This window comes from Empidonax traillii, unplaced genomic scaffold, assembly GCF_003031625.1.
Source record: "Empidonax traillii isolate 1590-97213 ecotype Southwest subspecies unplaced genomic scaffold, ASM303162v1 scaffold410:size520991, whole genome shotgun sequence".
Lineage (NCBI taxonomy): Eukaryota > Metazoa > Chordata > Aves > Passeriformes > Tyrannidae > Empidonax > Empidonax traillii.
In genome coordinates, this window is record NW_020955603.1 from 254,751 (window position 1) to 281,455 (window position 26,705).

At 36.7% G+C, this 26,705-nt stretch overlaps 1 protein-coding gene across 14 annotated transcripts in view; it reads right to left on the minus strand.

Annotated features, from left to right (window-relative positions):
- Nucleotides 1-26,705, minus strand: part of PLEKHA7 (pleckstrin homology domain containing A7) — a 155,568-nt gene that overhangs the window by 36,869 nt on the left and 91,994 nt on the right. For 13 of the 14 annotated variants that reach the window (XM_027893896.1, XM_027893906.1, XM_027893895.1 and 10 more), the window contains 6 exons: nt 20,790-20,901; nt 14,190-14,294; nt 12,322-12,394; nt 11,035-11,135; nt 4,389-4,567; nt 2,220-2,714 (listed from right to left, as the gene is read on the minus strand). In XM_027893896.1, the coding sequence (XP_027749697.1) occupies nt 2,220-2,714; nt 4,389-4,567; nt 11,035-11,135; nt 12,322-12,394; nt 14,190-14,294; nt 20,790-20,901 (1,065 nt within the window). The remainder of the gene's footprint in view (nt 1-2,219; nt 2,715-4,388; nt 4,568-11,034; nt 11,136-12,321; nt 12,395-14,189; nt 14,295-20,789; nt 20,902-26,705) is intronic. The other variant, XM_027893898.1, reaches the window with a different exon arrangement.

Sequence of the window (26,705 nt, forward strand, 5' to 3'; positions counted from 1 at the left end):
GTATTCCCATCTGCTGAGAACAGAGTGGGATTAGACAGCTACACTGAATGTCACTGTAGTGCAGCTGAGAGTTCACTAGGAGAGGTGTATCTCTGAAGTGACAGCCAACATTTACAACTTAGCAAACAGTTCCAAGTGCTTTATAAAGAGGGGAAGTAAAACAAAGGTGCAATTCCTGCAAATAATTCTATGAACAAATGCTGTATTTGTGTAAAGGCTCTAGCTGAAGGAGTTCCTTCTCATTATAATGAACATGCTGGCAAGCATTGCATCTGTATACACCTGAGCCAGGACACAGATAAAAACTGTACTCATTCTGTGTTCAGAAATTACACAGGCTTCTGAAGCCTCAGAGGTTCTTTATTTGTAACATTTCAGCTGGAACAAGAGTCAATATGGAGCATTAAGAAATTAGGTGATTCACTAATATTTACTAAAATCAAAATGGAATGTCAATCAAATTATCATCTCTAGCTTAAATTTTATATCCTGTAATCAAGATGTTTGACAACTAACATGCCACTTCTATCTGTCCATTAACTTCACTGCAACAACCTCAGCAGGCTGAGAGAAGGTGCCACTTAAAAGATCTATGAATCTTCAGGAGGGTAATGTGCAATTTATTCTGCACACAAAAAATATAATGCCATTTGCAGGGAAAGACAAAGAAAACAGGTCAACTGAGCTAAAATAGAACATTTTTAGAGAGAGAGAGACATACATATATATATAAATTTAGTTTCACTGAATATTTAGCAGCTCCAGCTGAGGTAGCTGGCTTTATCTAGAAAAAAACCTGGCACCTGCAATACCATTATCTTCACACTACACCTGATACATGCCTAAAGTTAATTTACTGGAAAGACTAATGTGGAAGCAAACAATACTTACTTAGCTATCAGTCAAGCCAGTCACTGCCAATACTTCTGATGTAAAAAACACTAAGAGAGGTTCTTCTAAACATTAGCTAATTAGATCAATAGTTATCTGTATTATTTTGGACAAACATGTGTGTAATAAGAACTAACTCACCAAGTACCTTTCTTCATTAAAGTCATACTCTTTTGGGAAGCACTGATTATATCCAAGTCAGAAAGATGCAAGTTAATTGACTCTAGCAGTCTAGCAGAATGCTAAGTAATATCAAAAAGTAAGAAAGCTTCTTCAAGGGTAATTCCAAAGATAGAAGCATAGAAAAATGGACTTTCACACAAAATTAGCAAGCCTTAAATTTCTTACTGGCTCTAAAGTGACAAGCGTTAGCCTCAATAAGCATAAAAAAACGCTCAAAATGTTTTTCTCCTCCACATGCCAATGTCTCTTATTTGTGTATATTCTAATAAAATTTTAGCAAATTTATAAAAAACTGATTCAGTACATTAAGCATATTTGAAAAATCCTCACAAGGAGCATCAAGCCCAACTGTCTTTCCTGCCCCTTGAGATGAGGTGACATTCTGAACAGATGCATAGACACATCATTTTTTTCAACTGGTACTTAATCCGACTGCACACTTCAAAAGTAAAGCAATTATGGGATTTTCAAACTACAAAAGCATTCCAATGTGCATTCCTCCTATTGGTGCAATTTATGTAATTTTCAGAGACTGAAAAGGGAAAAGAGAATCCTGGAGACCATGGGAACATCCTAGCACCTCTGCATTAACTCAACAAATATATGGAAACCTTCCAATATGTGATGCACACACACTGTGACCGAGTGCAGTGATCTGATATAGAAAAGTGAATGGATGTTTGGAACAGGAGCAGAAGGCAGAAGAAAAGCAATCAGCATTCTTTTAAGTGGAAACCAAACAATTATCTATAATTTACATTGTGCCGTTATTTATGAGTAAGAAGTAACTGAGAGCTGCACTTCACTTTCCCGTTCTTCAAAATTTAAGCAAATTTTAAGCAGTTTTAAGTATCCACAGTGATTAAAAACAGTAAAAAACCCCCAGCATGCTACTCTCACTTATTCTGTTTGCAATATTGTGACAACAATAAAGAGATTTGATTAGCCATTCCCATATTAACTTTCCCATGAGATAAATGACTGAAAACTACCATTCTGCACTGAAGGAGAAAGTAAGTTTTTGTATATATTGTCTCTGTAAAGTATCATTCTGATTTGCACCAAAGATATTAATAACACATATTTTCCTTTAGCTTAAGAAAATGCCGGTTGGCAATCTATTTAAAGACGGGCCTATTACTAACCTTTTTGTGTCTCCTTTTTGGACTTTTACCCAGTGTTCCACTTGAGCCATGTTACTTTTTCTTTGAAACTGCTTATCTGGATTTGTTCTGGGAACAAACCCTCTTTTATATGAGCCAGTACCATTCTGCTCCACTAGGCCAGCACTCACACTTAATGAACTAGGAAGGGTTCCATTCTTCTCAGCTGGCTGAGGCTGAGCTACTTGGGACCACGATGCCTTCGATGCATTCGTTAAGTCTGGAAATAATGAATCAGCTTCTGTTAACGCATGCTTGGCCTTTCCCTTTTTAGTTTCCAGAGTTCCTTTTCTGTGGATGTAACGCTCCTCCTCCTCCTTTTCTCTTCTTATCTCTTCACGCTTCTCATATCCAAGCATTTCAGCTGATTTTTGATAACTTTCTTTTGTATCTGTAACCTCTGCCTTCACACACTCTTTACAGGCATCCACATGATTGACTTGGGGAACAGCTTGCTGATCTACTTTTGTGGTTTCTCTGGAAAGAAAATACATGTCAGTAATGAACACTGCTTAATTGTGGAAAATTGATGTGATCTCATTACTCTTTCAGAAAGAATACCCACAGAAGTACCTTCTGCAGGCTGTGATATATTTGACATGTTAAGACAGACATGTACAGCAAAACTCAGTTGTTATCCCGGTTAGACAAAAGTTACCTTTACAGTGTTGTCAAGGAAGCAGAAATTACTTATATGCATCTGTAAAAATGACTGAAAATACTAATTTTGTCAAAAGAAGTATTCAACTTGCATAATATATGTACAAAAAGCTGTAAAAGCAAAAGTCTTCCAACCCTAGGAAAGACTGAAAGCCAAAAAAACCAAAACCAAACTGCCAACTGCTCATTGCAAAATAAAAAAAAAGTCTTTTCATATCTTTGTAGATGCTTTAGGAATTCTGGTCAAGAGAACAAAGCAATATCTACATTTCAGTCAATACAATTGTCCAGGGAATTTCTAATAGGAGGGCTATTTCTGAAAAGAAGCAAAAAAAAAAAAGAAAAAAATCGCTCATTGCTCCTAACACATGCTTCAATGCACACTAGTTTACTTATTTACCTTATTGCCTAAATATTTCAAAAATTCCACACCAGAAATCTTGATATTAAACTCTGAACACACTATACTAAGTTCAGCTTCTTTATGGAAGGCAAATTCTGAGTAACACAATTGTTTTCATTTCAGTCTACTCAGAAATGAATAGTCTACTTGGGAGGAAGAACACTGGATCAATATTTCCAATGCGCCAGACCTCCCCAATGTTTCTTTTAATTATTCCTGTCCTTGTAAAGAAGATAAAGAAAAATCCAGGTACCACGTTATGTCTTACTTGAAATTTAAATGAAATCCATAAAGTGTTAATATAGGATGCAAAGCTCTGGAAGAGTTGTTGATCCTTTGCTTTATTTGACTGGCCAAAAGAAAGCAGTAGTGCGAGATACTCTGAGAAAATGCACATGACATTTTAATCCTCACAGCCCCACTGGTTAAAAGCAGGGTTGTCTCACTGTTCAGAGTCTTCTTTCCCATGCAGTTGTAGGGAAAGTCAAAGCATCAAGAAGGTTACATGAATTTTAAGAAAAGGAAAAATCTCGAAACACATTTTGGTACAGCTGAATTTGTTCATAATCAGTTCATAACTGCATAAATTAGTTAATATCCATTAACTCTCTGCACTTATGATTTACCCATCTTTAACATTCTTTCTCCCCTTAATAGCACTTTAATCCTAGTTCTAAATGCTCATTTGAAACAAGTCATTAGACTTCTGTCCCTCCTCTTGTACTTATCTCTCCAAAGGACACCAATTGGCTCTCACAGGTGTAGGAATTTGCTCACAGAAACTGTAACTTTTTAACTGCAATTCTCTAAAATATTATATATATATATACAGAAATTAATCCACGTCACTAAATGTGAGCACACAATCTGATGTACACACAACTACCGAACACCAGATTTTCCTACTTAATATCAGTGCAAATGATTTGCAACAGAATGTGAATGAAAAATAATTATTTCTTTAAAAAGGGAATGAGTTTCACGCACACATTTCCAAATAACACTCTCGGAAATCACCGTGATTTCCAGCATGGTTTATATAACATATATTTAATTTAAAAAGCCAACACTTAGTGTATGGAACTTGCCTCTTCAGTGACGAGCGTGTTTGCATAAGGGCAGCTTGGTTCATAGCCCGGATCCAGCTATTCATGTCCTCCTGGGTATCGGCACTGAAGTAGTATGTCCGCATCCCTGAATGCTCTGCCTGAGAGCCAATAACAGAATTCTTATTATAAATATATGCCCGCATACCTGTATGAACAGCCTGGGGGAGAGAAAAAAAAAAAAAAAAAAAAAGAAAGAAAAATCAGAACAGTTCTTTCATTTCTACTCCCCCACCAAAAAAAAAAAAATTTACTGAAAAAAAACCCTTTTCAGATTCTTTGGCTGCTTCTTGAATTTTGGGTAAATTATCACACTGCTGAAATGGGCTGTAATGCAGTGAACTCAAATGGCAGCCCAATTTCTACTGAAATTTCTCTGCCTCCTTCTAGAACTATTAACCTAAAATTACAGTGCTTCTGTTTTTCATAGTAGGAAATTTCAGCTTTTGATTTTCTTTTAATTGATACATTTAATTTGTAATAAATACTATACTAAACAAATCTAAGAAATCCTCAATAAGACATGCATAAGCAAGTCAATTTTCCCAGCTCATTTAATAAAGCAATTTATTCAGACAAAACACAGACAAAATTTTAAGCAATTAAACTGCTTATTTAAGAATTGATTATAATGCCTGTTAAGCTCTTTTGGTTACAGCGTGCACTTGAACGCGTATTAGCTGCAAAATCACAAGATTTACTGATAAAGTTAGTAATCCTGACGGAATTATCACAGCACATAATATATGGACAAGTATCTCTGAACACCAAAATACTCCACGAAATTTCACTGCAAACTAGAGGTATTTCGCAATTCCTCTCTAAATATATTCAATATTCAAATGTATTCAACATGGAATGTCTTTGTACCTCTAGGCTAGTTGAATTTAATAAAATCTCATCTCCATTTGTATTAGCGATAGTATAGATATTACTAAGTCATACCAGTCCTGAAACACTTACTATATATCCCCAAAGTTACTTTACAAATGTGCTTCAGATTAGTAGGGAGAGATTCATCTCCTTGCTTTCCAAAAAAACCTGAAGACCGTATACTCTGCTTCAAAGCTCTTTTATGATATTAACATGAAATTAGTTCATTTAAACTCCATTTTATAAAACTAAATCTGCTATCATGCAGAAAAACTAATAGCATGAAACGCTGCTGAGACAGGGGGTTTTTGAAAAGAAAAAAATATCAACTTTTTAATTTGGCCACATCTTTTAGAGGTTAAGGGTATTTTGCAAACCTTCCCTAAATAATTGGTCTCTTTATATTGATGAAATCTTCTCCCCATTGTTATTCCAAATTAAATAAAAAACAACTCTACAATCACAGACGGCTTCAGAAACATAACAATAGATTTGATAAAATCCAGTGCAGCCCTCTCTAAACATTATAATTTCAGTTGTTTACCCTGAATTTCCAAAACTACCATAATCTTAGAGATTTGTATCAACAACTCCAAAGAGCAAAATATGTGCTTTCAAATTCTGTGGAAAAATGTCCTCCTTTTCTATGGCCTTTCCCTTCTGGGCCCCAAGCAAGGAAGCCTGAGTTTGCTTTGAAAACTGGAGGTAAGCAGAACAGTCAGCTACAAAAAGAAGGAGCAGGAGAAGGAAGAGGAAGAAAAGGTTGCATAAAGAAGTCCAAGATCCTCTCTTGCTTGAAAGACCCTCTGCTTTCCAGTAGTGTTGGCCAATAAGGGAATACAAGGTGATTTCTCCTTCCCTTCCACCATCAGCTACCTACCCCAACTCAGAAAAACAGGACCTCCATATATTAAACAGTAGCTCTGACCAATCACATATTTAGGAATCAAAATATTTTGTTCATGTTTGCCTGGTTGAGTTCTTTGGGTTTTCTTTGTTATTACTGAGGGTAGTATTTATCTTTTTTTTCTGCCATTTTGAGTGCACTTAAATACTCAAAGCAAATATGATTTAGAAGTATTAATTCAATTTATGTTTAGCATCCAGTGTACAAAGAGACAAAAACTAGTAACTTCAGATATAAAGGAAAACAGTGTTTTTAATGCAAGACTTTAGGACTACATTGCTCCTTCAGAGATCACATTGAGTCCGTAGAATGTGTTAAAATTCAGAAGTGAATTTACCTGCAGAAAACCAGACTACATATGCCCCACTGCAGATGGTGCAGTAGGACCCAATCATTCACTGGTTATACACTTGCTTAAAAGAAAAAGAAGCTTGGGTAACTATCAGCAGTGACTGTGTAGCACATCCCAATCAACATAACCCACCTGCATTTTAGGTTGTCTTTCAGCTGTGCTTGCTGAACACAGCTGAAAGCACTGCCTAAGAGGCTCTGGGTGAAAACAGTATAAAAATGCAAACTGTGTTGCACCATTCTCTCTAGAGACTGGAACTATCACAGCCATAAACATTCACATCCTCAGAAGGGATAACAGAGATGGTGTGCAATAATCAACAAAGACAACATTCTGAAGTTTGTAATATAAAACACTGGTTAAAGGAAAATTCAAATTTATTTTGGTTATTTATTAGTAGCATGCCTTATACGCAAGAAAGCACAATTTGTGCCAATGGCCTGTAGCTGCAACTGCTAGCAGACAGAAGCTAGCACGTTTTTTTTTTGTTTGGTTGGTTTTTTTTAAAGCCAAAGCCATTAGGATGACTACAGCATACTAAAAAGCCTAAAACACAGCACATGCGCACATGTACGCCATACACACAACGGGGAAAAAATAATATTGGTACCTATTCATGCATTCAGATGCCTTAATGGAGATACACTGAGAAGAAAAGCAGTCTCTCTCCCATAGTGCACAGTAGGAGAAATGGACAGTAAACCCCAAGAGCATATCAACAGGACAAGACAAGGACAAAAAGTTAAACAAGTTAAAATCAGTAAAAGATTCATGTTTCCAAGACAATACTTAATAAAAGACTATACTAAAAGTAACTAACGCCTACAGCAGTTATGTTCACCTCCACTTGTTCAAAATTCCTAGAGGAGTATAAGCCACCACTCATAGGACAAACGGATGAGGAAGGGAATAGTTTTCTAATAACTGTAAACTTTCAAAATTAGTTCTCTCAATAAGCTATAATGTACAGGAAATTCTCCCTTCTCCTGAAGTTTGATATTTATGAACCACTTATAAGGAAAAATTGAAATAATACTCTGACCCATCACTATGAACTCAACAACAGCACACTACAATCTACCTCATCTTCACCCTCAAATAATATTGAGATTTTTAAGGACTTGTAGAAACTTGAGCCCTCCCCTCTTCCAAATTTTAAAATAGCACCTCTCAAAGCCCTCGGCATTTCTTCACCTGACTCCCCAGACCAGGAGAAGTTCTATAAGCAATATGAGCCTAAGGAAGCAACACAGATTCAGAGAACATAAGGGAACAAACTGTGTCAAATTTCTTGGGTTTTTTTAGGAAAATCACTGAGATCAAAGAAACAGATAGGAAGTTTGCCCTGGTCCCATCAGATCTAAGCAATGAATAAATACTTCCATTACGAAGACCTAGAGCGTCTGTAATAAAGAGATGTTTTTTTAAACCCAAGCTGCAGTAGCCTCCTCTGGAAGTAATGATTTGGCCTGGCTTCCGAGGCTCTGAATGCCCTCACGCTGAAAAGGTGAACCTCTGAAAAAATTTTAAAAGTAGTATCAAAATAAAAAGTTGTAATTTGTGTCTCCAACGCTACCTCTTACAGAAACACCAGAGCATTCTTCACTGGCTTTATTTGGTACCAAGATATGCACCTAAATACAAAGATACACTTGCATAACACTGTCTTTGCATGAAGCTTTCTTGTTTTCTTTACAGCAAACTTTGGTAGCCCTTCCAAATTTCTCAGTTTTTATTACTGTCAGACTCATATAAATATGTTTACTTTCAGTATTCTCTCATATTTTAACACATATAAGACCAATTAAAAATAATTTTCATGATTGAGGACAAGGTTTCTAAAGAGACTGTGATGCCATGAACTTTCATCAACTAATACTATTCATGTTTAAAACTGATCTATTACTAAAACATACAGTCAATTCTCTGTTAATCACAAGGAGTATTTCCAGGTAAATAATAATGTTCTTTAAGCCTTTTCACATTATAAATCTAAATGCTGGATTTGTGCTCACCTACATTTGTATCAACAAAAAAATTACTGTACTTTAAAATACAGCAATTAGATTAATTAAATATCTTTAGGACACTAAAGATGAACTAAATATGCAGTAAGAATCCTGAGTTCTAAGTTGTCACATAGCTTAGTGACAGTAGCTTACAGCTAGTCACAGCACTTGGCTTGGGCCAAATAAATAACGTGAAAAAATTGTGAAGACAGAGACTTAAAAGCAGAATTTCTAAACAAAACAATTTAACACACATACTGCTACACTTCAAAGTAGGGGTTTGATTGCGTTTGAAAAGCCTGTACTCAGTTCTGCAGGCCTATGATTGTTAAACACCCAAAGAGACACAAAAGCTTAAAGCTGGGCCTCAGGAGGTGATGAATGGAAAAGGATTTTGAGAACTCCTGCAGTGCACATTTTAAGTTAGCAGGGTTTAACATACATGCCCTACTGAGTATGTATTTTACAAACCTCCTAACAAAATGATGTGCCAAAAGCACCCATGTATTTGCTATGAAAATTTTCTTCCTCTAGTTTTGCAAACAAAAATGTTGATTTTTTTTTGGTGCAATTTTACTGTTTCTCTTGCTTCAAAACTCATTGTCACTTAAAACAGCCACTTAAAATGGGAGCCAATACTTCCACTGTAACAGAAGATTTACAATAATCTGAATAAAAGACAGGACAAGTGTAAAAAGTGACATGGCACATTCTCCCACTCATTCAGGTCTTAAATGCAAAAAAGTCTTATCTTTATTTTGGGCTTAATCTGCTTGTGTGTTCTATTCCTGGCTGCACTACATTGCGAGACAGAATGTCCGTCTACGCTCTGGATATCGAAGTGTTCTGAGGAGATTAGATAAAGGTAATGGCTGGTGAGTGATGGAATGCCAGGACAGTCGTGCTCCCGCTGCTGTGTGGCCACAGCCGACTCTGTGAGCACTGAACGTCAGTGTTGGACAGGGTCCATACAAACAGGAATCTTACAAAATCCTCCTACTGCCCTAGGAGCTGGTTCTAAATTAAATAAAACCCCAGCATCAAGCCTGCAGTCAATCATCAAACACCTAAAGCAGAGTTAAAACTGGCCCGATAAACTAATACATGAAATGTTGAGGGTTTTTTATAGAGATTCCTAGCATAAACTTTCTTTTGCTATCAACACCCTATTTCTATCTTTTAGTAATGAGCCTGTGTTGAAAGTCTCAGGTTACTGGTTCATACTCATTTTCAGAAAAAGACTCAGATTAAAGAGCTGGTAGAGCTCATACAGGTATGATACATTAAAAGGAACAGGGGAAGTCTGCATTTGCTTTTGAAAATGTTTAACCATGATCACACCATGGATTCTGCTCCACGGGGAAGGAGAGCCACAACTTGGTCAGTGGTGACTGAAGAGCGTGTGTGTAAACACTGTTTCACTAAAATAAAAAGCAGGGAAGCCTAGAAGAGCATATTGAGTTCTTCTCTTTCAGTATACACTTCTTGCTAGGAAATGGCTCTAGAAGAGGAAGGCTTTATGAATCAGACTCAGTAAATACTGGAATGGAATGTTTTTCTCAAACAAAGGTTCCTTTGTTGCTTATCCTGCTATCTCATATTCAATGCATTTGAAAAAGTACAATAAATATTTCCACAAAGTGCACTGAGTCTTTTTAAACCCATTTCCCAAGTTAATATTTGTTTAATAAATTTCAAACCATAGAACTGAAAGTAGTAAGAGGCAGCCTCCATTTAAAAAACACCCAAAAAATCAAAATGCAAGAGAAAATCTAGTCTGAGCAGACATTCTTAATAATTTCAGCACAGAAAACATGTAAACAGTTTCCTTCTAGATCTCCTAAAGTATGCCTGATCAAAACCTGATTTGTAAATTATTTCTTAAAGTATGTAGCTCATTTGATTGACGGAAAAACCAGTTCTGCTCCAACTTCTAACTATATCAAATAAGAGTACTTTTTTCTTTAAAAAGTCCATGTCACTTAAAATCGCTGTAGCTTCCTCCCAAAAAAAGGAGAGAAAAATTGGTTACTCTTTTTCTTATTGAAATCAGGAAAATAAACACCAAAAGCTACAGTATTGTAATTTTCTAACTGTGACAACTGAGTTATTTCTTTTATTTATAAAAAACCAAACAGACATCAGTCCTTTATGAGATCAAGTACTCTATAAATAAGAAAATCTTTCTTTCAATTTGTAGACAGTACTGGAACAACTTATGGATACTAATTTCAGATTTTAGAAACAGGATCTTTACTCAGAGACACTTCATTAAGCTCTAAAGACACAAAGTAACAGACATGAATGTCAATTCATAAGCAACAAAAAAGTGCTATGTCACATTCGAACAGGCAGCCAATAAACCAATCTACTTTTACAAAATAATAACAAACAGAAGAGGAAAACAGATGTTGTTTCTGTTTACAAAAGCAGAATTCCTAATGCAAATAAACTACGATTGGCTGATAAGGCTTGCATAAACTGTACCTTAAAAGAAAATTTGCGATTTATACGATCTTCAGGTCCAACTGGAGATATAACATAACTAGGCAATGGTATGCTCCCCAGAACAGATTCTTCTCTGCTGTCTGTTGAATAAAAAAACCAGAATTTAATTCCCTGCACTATTCAGTGGGCTAACAACCCGTTCTCCTTTATGGACACACAGACAACAGGCGTTCAGTAGAAAGAAGAGCGGTTCAGACTGGATATAAGGAACATAATTTTCCCCATGAGGACAGAGCAGCCAGGGAAAAGGCCAACCAGGAAGGCTGTGCCTTCTCCATCCTTAAAGGCTTTCAACATCTGACTAGATTAAGCCCTGAGCAACCTGGGCTGACTCCTTTCCTGACCCTGCTTTCACCAGGCAGTAGGACAAGACACTTCTGAAGTTCCTTCTGACCCAAACTCACTTATGACTCAATACCAATCATACACAGAGAAAAATGTTCTATTTTTAAAGAAACAAGATTGATTTTTTTTTTTAAATCAGATTGGTTTTTTACTGAGGTTTTTTCTTTTCTTGGAGGGTGACTGGGTGGATGTTGGTTTTTTAGGTTCAGTCAGAAGAATACACTTCAAGAATAAAGGTTATTGTGCCAAATGAACTGTGACAGGCTGCATGACATGATGGACCTTCCATTTAGCATTGTTCATCTAGACTAATTGCTATAATTAGGAAATCTCTATTACTGTTGGCTCTAAGTGATCATCAGCAGAAATGCAGTGCCTGGGAATATGAATTCCAAGTTTCATGTTCTGTAATCCTTTCAATCTTCAAACGCAACATTCAAAACTTGAAAATAGCCTTATGTAATACCATTATTCCTAATTTGGCCTAAGATCACATCTAACCTTTTTTTGGTACATTACTGGATTCAGAAGTTCACACTCTTACATTGTCCCTCGGATTAAAGTTGAATGAGTACCCTGATCTGGCCATAGCAAGTTCTTCAAGTGCAAGCAGGTAGGTAACACAACACAGACCAGAGATGGGATAAATCTAACTTATTGCACTCAAGTGTTCTGCACTGTAAAGCTTGGCACATATCAAAGATAAGTTATATGACAAAATATCATACAGCATTTCCTGCTTCCCCTGCTCTAGCCCAAAATTTGCTGCGCATTAGAAACAGTTGGACAAACAGTTGTTTCACTATCCATCTTCTCAGAACACCTAACTGTAGCTGAACAGTTCAATTAGTTCATTAATTTAGTGTGATTTGTACAGGTGAACTGTTACAGACTAACTCAAAACAGCTAGTATGTACTCACCTTTGTAGTAAAACAAACAATAATCAGCAAGCACAAACCATCGTCTTTTCCATAATCGCATTCCAGAGCTATCCTGAAATGCAAGAAATGCAATACACTTCTCATTTAATGGAATTTAACAGCTTATCATACAATGCTGATCCAGTGAGTAGTTTACCAGAAGTTTACCTAAATATGATTAATAATTGCAAAACAAGTGGTTTATATTTTAGCAAAACATTATGTACTAAGAAGATAAGAGGCAAAACATCCAGCTATAAAATAATGAGGGCAGAATATTCCAACTGCTAATTTTCATTAAGTAATTAAACTTGCATCCCAAACAGCATTCAGATTAACCTTATACACAACCAATGCATATTTTATCTACGCAGATTTATCTGCAATGAAGAAAGAAAATATGCTTCTGGATGTCAAAAACTCCGAAAAAACCTGCCTGTAGACCAAGACAAAAATCACCAAACAGCGGTGAAGTATGACATTGGATTTCAGGCAATGATATCCTATAATTCTACAGTCAATCTCCTTATGTTACTCCTGCCTAAAACCTAATTTAATAAAATATTCCTTAGGAAATAAAACAGGGTGTATAATGTGCAAATTTTAATGAAGTATATTATAATATGCCTGTGGAGATCTATATATATCTATCTCTATCCATATATATATATATAACCTTGTCAAAATGAGTAATATTTGCATTGAAATTAATTTTAGAAGCTTGTAAAATTGCCAGACTGTAACCTGAGGAAGTACAGCTTATTCAGCTCAGGTAGCTTTGATAAGACCAGCAGCATAGAAAGCATCTTCAGGCTTTATGGATTCACAAGCGGAGGTAGGGGGACAGAAGGAAACAGGATATACAACATTGCTCCAGCTATTTCCCTCCTCCTTTCAAATTAAGTATGCAAGGATTTTCTTCCCTTCCCATTTTTATGCTACAATATTGCCAACACACACTGTTGTCCGAGTTCTGATTCTGTCCTGAAAACTAATGGACTTGGGTAGGACGTCAACAGAGCTGAGACCAGAACACAGCAGAGTTACAGCTCTCCAAACAGGAGGAAGTGAATGGCTGCCAGCAATTTCACTTCCCTCTACATGTAGAATCAGAACTGTAAGCCTCAGATTTCAGCCTTCTCCCACTCATCCCTAAACTTTCCTACTGGATCTCTGGTGATAATCTGGTGGACGCTGACTGCCAAATTAGAAGCAGGGAAGTATTCTCATACAACAAACAGCTTTATTTATTTATTGCACTCCGGGATGTACTTGCGTCTGGCTTAAGAGTTCAAGATGTAGCATGTGCAGAATTCTGTTCACTGATGAAATTCTATAATTCAACCTTTGCTGGATACTGTTCTTGGTGACAGCAATGTCTAGTGAAAGGTCCCCTGTTTCCCATAATTTTCTCCCTCCTGCTTTTGGAGAACAAAAGGTATGTGGGCTGGAATTAAGCCTTGGTCAGGGCAGAATGACATAAGCAAGCAAATGGAATAAGGCCTTCACAGCCAAGGTTGTGTTAAGTGTGTTCTGAGGGAGACCAAGATCATCACGGCAAGAAGCCACCAGGATTAAACAGGGAAAATAACTAGATTTAGACAACAATGTTACATCCTCAACATTTAACCAGGATGGTGATGTCCATTTATCATTATTTCTACTTCTGAATCAGATCTGTATGTAAACTCTGGGTTTCACACTTGCTGAGCATAAATTCCTCATTACAGAAGTCTGTGGGAATATCCAACACTGCCCTGTGTCACCAACACTTGAGCTTCTGCTTTTTCAGTTACTTGGAAGGCACTTGCTTTTACCTGATGATTGCACTGAAGTATATGAACAGAAACTGGTGATCACATTCATACCTGTTTGTGTAGCCAGCCTCTTACTATAACAGGAACATTGGGATTCCTCCTGATAGCTTGTTCCCTCTTTCCAAAGCTATGAACTTTGCTTCCAGCCTTCACAACCTGTAAAGAAGTATAATGTACCAGTGGTTTTTAAACTGCACTGAGATTCATTTCATACTGCAAATAACCTCACTGCAATAACTCATACTTCATTAAACACTAACAAAGTATTCATAGCATTTTCAAGGGCAAGTAAACAGGTAATGATATTTACAACACGGCAAAGTCAATCTTCCACTTTCATCAACATATTAGTGCCAGGATGGTCTGCCAACTCCCAGCTGAACAGCAGCAGCACTGATGTGTCAAATCAGAAAGGCAGAGCTATGGAAGTTTTAGTGTGCATGGGAAGACACAAATCTGTCTCTGGTAGTTGGGTGCCAACGTGGTACAAGTCTCTTACATGCACAGGACTTTGTGCAGATGAATCCTACTCTTGCTCTTCTTTGTTTGGGTTTTTTGTGTTAAGTTTTTTTGGTTGGTTTTATTTTTCTTTCTTATTTAAATTCAAAAAAACATTGATAGCTTAATAAAATGCTTGGACTTTGACTCTGCAAACAAAAAGAGAAGACAGAGTGACGCTCGGGAAGAGGCCTAGACAGCAGTAAATGGAAATCACAAGAATTGGGTAATGATTTGTGTTACTGAAACCTCAGTTTTGACTCACATGGGCAAAACTATTTCAAAAACAAACACAGAAAGTCCATCCATCTGTGAAAAAGCAAGAATCTCTGGATGAATACTATGCCTGTTCTTTTCCAACCTCAGCACAGTTTGCTCCTCCAATGGCTTTAGGAATCTGAGATGCACAAACCACCCTTGCAGTTGTGCCTGACCTCTCCAAGAAAAGAACTGTCCAAATTCCTTCCTACAATGTCTCCCTTTTTAACCTCTTATCTCAGCTCATCAGGGTACAGATGCTCTGTGAGCTGCAGACAAACAGCAGCTCTGGAAACAAGTACATTTGTCATGCACAAGGGATAACATCAGAAAAACATCTCATACTGCTCCTGCCAGTCAAGCTACATTTGGACTAGAAGACAACATATATAAATAACAAATTATCCCAGCAATATATGATAACTTTAAATGGATTCTGTTAATTTTGAGGCCAAGCTTTACCAGCCTGCACTGTATTTCCTGTCCTTATGAAGAGTTAAGATAACAGTTATAAACAGTAATAAAAAAAAATTACTTCTTTGGTACTATAGCATATAAAACAGTGACACAGACGTTAAAACTTGTAAGGAGCTGTCAAAGGGCAGATTTTCCTAGGTACTTTCCCCCAAGTGTGCTCCCCAGGAAGCAGCATGCTGCTTCCAGCTCTGCTGAGGAGTCAGGTGAGCTGCACATCATGGTCATTTCAGTGAACCATTCAGGTGACAGGAAGAATGCCAAGAATGGGCTTTTCCCTGGGAGTGACACCTCACCAGATACCTTGGTGAGAGCCTGACCAAGACTCAGCTGTGCCCTAGGGTAGCACAGGTGATCACCTGAGCAGACAGTTCTCTAGGGCTAACACAAACCCAAAAGGCCAGGGAGTAAAAAGCAACTGGTTTCCAAGCAGGTGCCCCTGATACCCAGCTGCCAAGAACCATCTCACATTAAAAGTCAGGTAAGGATGGTTATGCCAAGATCTCCCAGCCTGTTTCTCTGCCATGTCTGTGCTAAGGCACTCAACTAACAGGCTGCACCAGCTTTGGGCAAACACAGCGTGTTGACTAAGACCACAAAAATATTTCTGGGTACTCACTCACAGACCTACAAACAGCAAAAGGAAGGAAGAAATAAGATGTTAGGCATTTTGTGTTTGCTACTGAAAATATTTCAAAAGATAACTTGCAAACCTGTGTCCAAATATCACTTTAAACAAACACACAAGGGTGTATCACGAGGACAGCCAAGTTCTGGATGATCATACCATGTCCAAGCCATATATGGGGGATTTTTAAGAAAAATGAGAAGTAAACATTTCAGTGGAGTTTTAAAAAACTGTTGTCAAAAGTTAAGATGCAACAACTACAAGGGTGATAAAAATAATGAGGCCCAAATTGTTTAAAGCTCTGAATGTGAAAAATTTACACTGTGCACCTGAACAGAAGTCAATTTACAAAATGCACAGAAGTTAGTTTCCAAATTTTTCTCTCATAGTTATCCCTGGAAGGCTGGATGAACTGAGGAACACTTAAAGTACAGCTGACCTAGCCTTACAGCAGCATTTAAATTTGATATTTTTCATCAGATCCCTTGTCAGCGAGCAAGCACATTGGTAGTCCCTGATCTTACTTAATTTAAAAAACATGCAGACCATAACATAAAATAACAGTCATCCTTGGACTTGGTTAAAAGACCAAACAATTTCTATTGCATTGGAGGAGGAAAGGTTTTCCCAAGGCTGTGTATTCTGTATCAATACAATACCCATAATGGTAACAAAATTATAATTTTATGGTGCTTTATGTAATTAAAATTCTCATATCATCTTCAGTATTAATCATCTCATTCTGCTCTGGACTAAAACAAAGCGTAACAGAAACTGCATGTCACACCTTGCTTCCACTGACTAGACTAAAAGAAAAGGTTATGTATTTTAAACTACTTGTCTGTATTGCAGTAGTCTTTTCCTAACTTAAATTATTCTGATATCATTGTCATGTGTTGAAAAATGCAGGTCAGCACAGCTGTTTGTGTCACTGAAGACACAGGAGTCACTTTTGGCTTCAGTACATTTGTTATGCTGACTTTGTGAATGGCACTTAAGTTTTTGCGGAGGAAAAAAAAAAAAAATCAAAGAGCCAAAGTTTTCAAATCCCTTTTCAGCACCAGCACCACCCCATCTTCTTCCTTACAGCAGAGCCTCTAGATGAGAAAAGTAGCTAACTTAATTACAAAATGTGATTTTTTTTTTTTAAACTGGACAGTCAAAACAAATCTGGACACACTTTTATTTGGAAGAGATTTTCTAAATAGTAAAAACAAAGACTGCATCTTGGTCAAAATATGCAAATATATACACATAAGAGAACATAGATATTTCAGTCTGGAGGAAATTTTTAAAAAAGGTAAAAAAAGACCACCTGACTAAGTCAAACTCTTTCATTCAAAAAATGAACTTATGAATTCTTGCAGTATCTCTAAGAAAATGATAGAAGATCCTTATTTTTCAGATAGGAAAAAACGAAACTCCCAGAAAATCCTGCTCTTCATTTTGAGCATTCATATACAGTGGCTATGAATTAAACATTGTGTTCTACACTCCAGCTCCAGACAGTCCAACAAAGCTGGCACCAGCACATACCTGTCACCACTGCCTGTTCCTCCCAACCACTAGGCTCATTCTTTACGTATTGTATTTCTCACCAGTTTATCTTGGAAAAATACCAGCAACTATCAGTGTCATCAACAATTACTTCTCTTATGCAAAATCCATCCAAAACACACTCTCAAAATGTAGGTAGTAATAAACACATTACACTAATCTTCTTCATGTTCTTAACTTGCCCCAAGTCCTGTGTCGCACACTAACATTTACAAACTTCCATTCAAACCATCAGATGCTTTAACAGACTAAATTCCCAATGTACCAGGCTCTTTATTCCTCCATATCCTTAATTTTTAATCAACAGAAATGGCTTTTAATATGGTACTTGAATTGGCCATGACCAAGTAGATCTTTGGGACACAGAACGATTGCAGTTTATCAACATGCCATTTTGCTTTTCATTCCCTCAACCCAGTACCCCTCAAATGTCAAAAAGCATTGGTCTGTAGATTGCATTGGCCTGAAGTCTTCAGATGACTTACTCAGACAGTCCCTCCATCAAAATGGTGCACAAGAATCTATGTGCATTTCTGCAAAACTGCCCATCTCAGCTGTCTTACCAAACAAAGGCAATGATATATTTATATGCACATCAATGAAACATAATGACATTTTGGTAAGTAAGAGCTTCATTTTGGTTTTTTTCTTTTTCTTCTTTTCAACATGCTGCCCTTGTTGTACGCTGTACAACTGACACTGCTGGAAAGAAATTGTGAAATTCTTTTTTCAAAGCATCAAGTTCAGACCTGAGCACTGCAACAAAAAAGCCAGAAGTTTGCCTTTGATCTTGAACTGAAAATGACAGATCTGCTGTACATTTGGCAGCTCACCTTCCCCCCTTCCACCCCAAATGTGGCAACTCTTAACTGCCAACTTTCCACAGAAGAACCAAGTGGAAAGCCATGTACCTGTTCCTGCACTTTCTGATTTGGTATTATATCAAGGTGCATAGCTCTGTATAAAAAAAAAAACAGTTTGAATTTAGCCAGGATTCCAACATTATGCATACACCATTCTGGGATGGCATTCGTAGGACAAATGACAGCATTTCATAAAAGACGGTGATCACCCATGGCTAGCTAGAGATCTTTACCATGAACATGTCTCTGCCTTCATCACTGTACCTCATGTCTGCAACTGGGAACTCACTCTTTGAGAGAGAGAGATTATGGAATTCATGGAAAAAACCACTTGCATAAAAGGACCTTAAAATCTACTCTCAACCTGCCAAAAGTCAACTTCAAACAGAGGACACAGGTTCTTCATTTTATAGCTTTTGTTCACATTGTTAGTTCCCTTGAATTAATTTTTGTCTTAGGCTGTGAAGGAATTCAACAGACCTTCCGGCTACAGAACGAGAGAAGTGATTTCAAGCCTGGAAACACAAGCAATGATGAAACAAAGCATACAGAAGAAACATGTTGGTTCTCTGTCTTAATTAACCCAGTATTTATTAAGGGCCAGCAGCAGGATGGATCTCATTAAAACAACCTTGGTGGAGAAGCAAAGTACAGACAAGCCCTCTGCAAAAGCTCTATTCTAAATCTAAACCTGCCACGTATTAAAAAAATGCCATACTTGGGAGCCTGTCAGGAGCATGTGTGGCCACATTTATACTGGACTGCAAACAGAACAGAGACCAAAACCAGAGAAACTGAAGTTTTGGGAGGAGATTCTGGATATTCTCCAAGCTGTGATGAAGAAAGCATTACCCTCACCTTTAGCTGAGCAATTCTGACATCCCCACTGAATTAGCCTTTAGCATGTGAATGGTCCTCTAAGTTGTACTCAGACACCATTTTTGATCCCTGATTAGATCAGTGCAAGCATGTGACAAAGGGAAACAGCAGCAGCAGGTGACAGAGGATGCACACTTTCTGGCACAAGTGCAATCCTGGGTACCTTACAGCCAACTGTGTCACTGGAGAATTCCCCTGCTCAAAGCAGAGTATCAGGTCTCCAGTAAGTCTGCTGCTTTTAAAGGAGTGAAAAAATGAACCTTCTGCTTTTAATGCCTCTAAGGCTCAAAAAAAAAAGTCAGAGTAAGGAGGAAAATAAAAATAAGTAAACACAGATGCTAACATACTTTGCTAAGTTCGTATGTTAGAACATCAAAAAGAAATGTATCAAGTCATTCAGGTAACCTACCAAGCTTACTATTTTCAGTGATAACTTCATCCAGCACTTTAAAGATAAATTTATTCTTGAGATTTGAAACACAACAGTCTTTTCTGTTGGTGCAGTAACTTAAACACTCTGGATTTAAAAAAATATATTTTTAAAAAATTGGTTTTTAGCTTTTCATGAAATTCTTTGCATCTTCTCCAATATTCACCCAAGCATATCAAAACATCAGAAAAATATTTCATGTGTTCAATTTTACAACCAGTTCAGCAAAGTCCTTTCTTTAACTCAATTATATAAGAGGCTGCTCACTTCTTCATTTATAAAAAATGGAGAAGTTTAAGAACTGCAGGCAAAGTTAAGAAATCTGTCTTATCTCTGTTAATTCTTCCAGCATTGTTTTTTGTTTGTTTTTTTTTATCCACCCACTACCATTCTCACTGTACTGTAATTTACTGTAAGGTCTAAAAAGGATTAAAATAGCTGGTGACACTTCAAGTACAGCCCTTTTTTGTGCAATAATAAACACAGGCCCTTTGTCAATGACAAAGAATGCTATTAAACATTTTCTTCTATTAAACATTATGAGTGTAAACTTAGTTGCCTTCACTGCTTTTGTGTTGCAGTGACGGGAGAGAGGATTTAAGTTGTTATTAAGAGGAGGAACAGCAGTAAGGTCTCATGGAAAATTTATATATATATATATATATTAAAAAATTATAATTCCTGGTAGTCCGTAGCACTTCTTGCCATATATACTGGACTATCAAAAAACTTGCTGAAATACTAGTATTACATACACTTACTTCCATTCATAAGAAGACTCTCAAACTTCCCATGTCACAATAATCACTATTTTTCAAATTATATTCAACAATATCATCCAGGTATACAGTGCTCCTAAAAGTGCTGTAACACTGCTGTTACAGCTGTATGCAGTGCTGCACAAAGATTTTTGCTTGGGTAGAAGACACCACTTCTTTCTTTGAGGTCCCTCTAGACTTCTAGGCTAAGCTCATGGCCATATTAAAACCAGCATTAAAAGAGTATTGGATTTAAAGTGAGCAACGTTCTAGTCAACAAGCTGAAACAATAGCTTTTTCCTTTACCTTGGAGCCAGGTTTTGTATCAACAGCAGATGTAGTTACTGCAGTGGACGTTTCACTGACCATGCTTGAAGGTCTTTGGTTTATTTGTTGCTTGGACATAGATGAATTCTGTCTAGAAAATAAACAAAACCAGATAATCTAAAGCACATTGTTTCAAACAGTCAGCTTTGTCTTTTCACATTTAAGATTCACAGTGTGCAAATGAATGACAGGCCTAGTCAAATATTTCCCATGAATCTGCATTTGCACCACTCCTGTTATTTTCACTTCAGGTCTTTCTCAAGCAGATGCTGCCAGTGACATCTGATGACTGGTATTTGTCTATGCATCAGGAGGAAAAAACTGCCAAAAGAGAATCAAGGTATAACAAAGAGCACTCAGAGAAGATAAGGCTAATGCAGAGAAATTAAACTGTGCCCAATTTTAGAGACTTGGCTGCAAACATGGGAAAGAGCAAATATTGGTGAGGGAAAGACAGGAATCAGCACTTTGCAATAACAGGCTTCTTATTTAAAATCAAAGTGAGACCAGATCACCATTAGATCTTCCACTAACTTGATGTTAGATCTTTGAATCTGCCCAAAATATGATTCATACCATAACATGAATTATTAAACCACCTTTTTTAGTGCAATGATGCAATTCATGGCAGATATTGTTAGAAATATGTAACTTCTGAGTCATACTAAGATTCCAGAAATCCTGATAACTAGTTCAGATACCCATATAAAGCATAGGTGAGGTCAATCCTACCAGGAGAACCTGTTCAACAAGTAAGAATTCAGTACAGCTGCCCAGATGAAGAAATAAGAGGATAAATGGAGGGACAAAATCTTGTTGAATCCCTCATGCAAGTTGTCAAGAGAAGCCTCAGCAGCCAAGCTTGACACCAACTTGTGAATTAAAACCATAGGTGGCATTTTCAAAAATCATTAATGACATAATTTAACAAATTGTATTTTAGGAACAAGTAACAATATAGTCACATCAGAAAACAAAATAAACAATAAACAACCCATGATTTTCCTTTCTCCATCTCAGTAAGTCACCAAAGCCAGTTATTAAAAAAAAAACCAAAAATATGACATATGGGCCACACCAAACACAGCTGTTGCTACTACTGGAATTCAATCCAGTTCTGAAACAACAGAAAACAGAATAACTCTGAGCAGTTATCACTCATGAGAACAGAAAAGAAGAGTTTGTGATTATAGCAGCTCAACACAAGGTTTATCTAAGTCAAGGTGTTTGCCATCGCTGCTCTTCCTCAGTTACAATCTCAACAATTACCAGTCCAAAGGCTTTTATAGGTGATTTGGTGTCAGGGAAAGCATATTTTTCCATTTGTTACCACAGTTTCCATTCAGCTTGCAAGCAAATAACACCATCTTAGTCCCATTTTCTTTATACCTTGCTTGTTTGGCTTAAGTTCCTTCTTGCTAGACTTGACACGTAAGCTCAGGTCCAAGATATGAGAACAAATTACAGCAAGTACCTAAAATTCCTGGCCATCCTTTAAAGCACCAGAGCTTCATCATATCATTTGAGTCAGTTTGCCTAACCTCTTATGGACCAGGTATCCTACTTCAACATTTAATTAACATTTGGAATATACAGTTAAAAGATTGAGACACTACCCATATATGACACTGCCTGACTAAGCCGTTTCTGTCTTGCTCCCTTCTCGCTTTATAAACTTTCAAAACAGGTAGAAAATGCAGATGCACAATGTGCCTGCATCTTACTTGCCTTCTGCTAGTATCTACTTACCAAAACGGTTCCATTTCCGTGCTCAAGACAACTAAATCAAGAGTAAGTACTTCAGTGAGGAAGGAACACTAACAAGGATGTGAGAATCATCTGCATTGCTTCCTCAAAATGGAAAATATTAGATTTTTATACCATAAAGAAAGCCACTAGAAATGAGCCATGGTAAAATGTGCTTTCCCTGACACCAAATCACCTAAAAAGCATGAAACCAAAACACACTGAAGGAAAACGTTTGGCTTCAGAAGACAAGAATTTTCCCTTCTTTCATTGAGCTTTAGATTCTCTACAATGTCCCCACCACAAACTACTGAGTGTTACACTGTAGGACAGTCATATCTTATTATCCAGGTACTTACTGGGTCAAGGAGGGAAGAAGGGAGGAGGTGGAAAGAGCACATAACATACATGTTCAGAAAATCTGTTGCCTTTCCAGACTTTAGATAATGTGATTGGATTACGCTCCTTCCTTCTTATAGAGTAGCTATGTCAGAGAGCTAACTTTCTCAAGAAAGAGAAAAATGAAAAATGAAACTTAAGTTTTGACAAATTGGAGTTAATTTTTCCAATAAAAATTTAATTAAAAAAAAAAAAAGATGAAAAATCCCAGAGGAATGGTTTTAATTTAAAAATTCAACTCTGATTGAACTGATTTTCACTATTCCCCAAGATACTGTTTCACAGCTGATTAAACATACTTCACTTTTCAAAAAAAAAAAAGTAAGAAAAAAGGAAAATAGAAGAACTATAGAGGAAGATAAGCTTTATATGTTTAACAAGACCATCACTATAAGAAAATCATAATGCAATGACAAATGTGTAATTTCTAAGCATTTATTATGTGATCATATGGTGATTTCTCTTCCATTTGCTACTGGAAGTGATCACTGCCAATAAATCAAGCTCTCCTTTTCTAGTATTACCAAATTAATTATGAACTTCAAATTCACAAGAAGAAAAATGCTGTTTAAAAATGTGAGGTTGTTGCCATGGAAGAATTCAAATAGCCAGCAAAAGAGACATTCAGTCCATTGAAAGAGAAAATACATTAGTATTCTCCTTAAAAAAAAGTCTTTGTCAGCAAACATTGGTGATCCAGACTCTCTGTATCTGACATGTAACAGAAAACACCAAACAATATTGAAAATTAATTTCAGTATTTATATATATTTCAAGGATACAATAGATTTGTTGCATGAAATCAGAACATAACAAAACTTAGGTATTCAAGTCTCTTAATAGCTAATTATCTGTTTTTAAATCAAATAAAAATAAGTAGAATATGAAGAATTACATGAAACATCCTGGCATGTTAATGGAGTTAATGCTGTCCTAACAGTATTTACAGATTCAACTTTAAAAATAAGTGACTACAGCACTAATGGTGCACTCAGAAGCATCTGGTAATATCACTATTACCAAAGATGTCTGATAATATCTGTTCTCCAAGATACCTCATTCTGCCTTTGTAGTGATGTTTTGTGACTATTTTCAGGTTGATTTTCTTAGTGCCTTCCCTAGGTGTGTGCATACACACACAGAATTGCAGTAGGTACATCTGGAGCCCCAGTACAGTATAAATTTTTTTTAAACTACTTGAAAAATAACACTCTATATAGTAGCTCCTCTCAAGCAACTCCCTGTGCTACTTATGCCCTGCTAGTATGTCTACAGAAATCATATTTACCAGCTCAAAGAATTATATAGCCAATATTCGGGTTATTAAAACCAACACCGAACAACAACAATAAAAAACCAACTACACCAGTAGCCCACACTGAAAATGCAATACTCATGAGAGAACACATTCCTTTGCTCTAATGGATCATAAAGATCAGTCGACTTGGAAGATCCACATTCACACCAGCAACTTAAAAAGTTTATTTTGCCGGATCAAACCTGATGCAATAACATCGTGCCAATCTGGTTTTAATACTAATAAATCTCCTAATCAGCTAAATAAAAAAATAACTGTCCTAGTAATTCCATACATGTAAACATGGCAGATATTTATTTTGGGGTTGTTTGGGTTTCCTCTTTTCTCTCCACCTGGTATTTTTGCTGCTATAGTAACCAAATGCAATAAATGAAATAAGATGGCTCTCTACCCAGAGGTGGCACAAAGATTTCATCAGTCACACAAAAACAGGCAAGAAAGAGGATAACACTCATTGGATTAAGCACACTATATTTTTTTTCCCCTTTATGTCTACATTTATGTTCAAGTCTAACCTTTTTAAAGGATACAGTACTGCCTTCTCATTCGCAAACACACTACTATGGCAAATACATCATACAGATCCTAATACACAACTATTAGTGCTTAACACAGACAAAATTAGGTATGTAGATGCATGTGCCTTATTCTTCCTTTCTGTATACAGTTACTTAAGGAACTGTTATTTTAAAAAAGAGAAGAGAGGAGAAATCTAACAAGTACACACATCTATCCTAAGAAATTCTATCATAGATTTTTCAGGGAAACACATATGTAACAATGTGGTAAAATAAACCTAACACCTGTCTGGCAGCCTTATCATTAATTCTCAGTTTTCCATTGGTTGTTTAAGAAAGGTCCCTTTGTGGGTTAAGAGTTCATTAGAAACATGAAAGTACAGCACAGAAATCAAGAGGCAGTTGTGAAATAGAGGGAGGCTACCAGAGAGGTTTCCCAGACAGCAAGACGCTCATTTTATTTAAAGGTGATCCTAAAAACTGTGAGGTGACCAAGTCAATAGAGAATAAAAATTATTCTGGATAAAAACTGAAATGCTGGCAGGAATAGATAAAAAAATTAATCTTCAGATAGGAGTAACCAAATGATAAGATGCCAAACTGAATTCAGTGTCAACAACAGAAAAGTAATTCAAAAGAGGAAGAAATGAAAAACATCTCTGCAGCTTTTATCAATCAAAACAACACTGGCAAGGAAAGGATATTTTTAAATCTAAGCACAAGGAGTAGCAGCAGCCAAAGTATATTAAGAATTATTAGTAAAGGCATAGGAAAGGCAAAGTACAATTAAATTATTATAAAAAACAATGAGTTCATGTGCTAATATTGCATTCACCTATAATCAATCACTCCATCAGAAAAAAAAATAACTCTGAAAGCGACATACAGAAAAGTTGGCTCTCAAGCAGAGTTAGTGAAAGATACTGAACACACATCCCACACATGAAGTGACCAAAGCTGCTAAGCTCAGAAAAACAAAATAAAGAGGTAGGGATATCACAGTGGTCCCAGCTAAGAAGGTGTTAGGAAATAAGGAATCACTATTTAAAAAAAAAAAAAAATTAAATAAGAACACCTCTAGGAAGTAGGAATAGTATAAAGATCAAAGATAATATAACTAAAAAATCACAGGTTCCACTCACAGTAGAGCTGAGGAAACCAGATTTCAGCTTAAAAAGCGAAAGTGATATGATATTGTTTAAATGCCTTGGGAAAAGACTGGTGAAATGCAGACTCAGCCTTCTACTGAAAGTACCCAATTCTCATTTGATCAACTGAAGCAAGGGCATGTGGTTCACAACTGAGTCATAATCAAGCTAGAATGACATCATTTATTGACGTCATTCTCCAAAGCTTGTTTTCAAATCTTCTTGCCAAAACACTGCTTTCAGGATGAGGAATGGCCAGAGCAGTTCCTACATTCATCATTTCTAGATGACTGTAAATTACTTTTCTGATGTTAAATGTGTCCTTTTAAATGGATGTTTGCTGCAGCCTGAACAAGTTTGTGCTTACCTCTCCCCACTAGCTCCCAGTCAATACGTGGTTACAACTCCTGGCTTTGGCCCTAATCTTAAATTAAAATCAACCCATCAGTAATAAATCATGTCACAACTGCAATGAAGAACAAATCACCTTTTATGAAACCCTTAGGAGTGCTACTACTTCAGACAGGATTCTTCAGCTATAGGAAAAGGTATTCTTGGTTAAAGGATCCCATGACGGAAAGTTTCCACAGGCCATGCCAATCCAGAGACTTCCTTTCTGACCAAGTCCTGCTTGTGGAAGTCATTTCATCACATGATTTGATCTACAACACTGATTCCAAACTAATACATGATCAACAACACCGATTGTAAGAAATCCCTGATGCCTGAGGGGAAAGAATGAAAATGTGGCATAGCCCCATTAAGA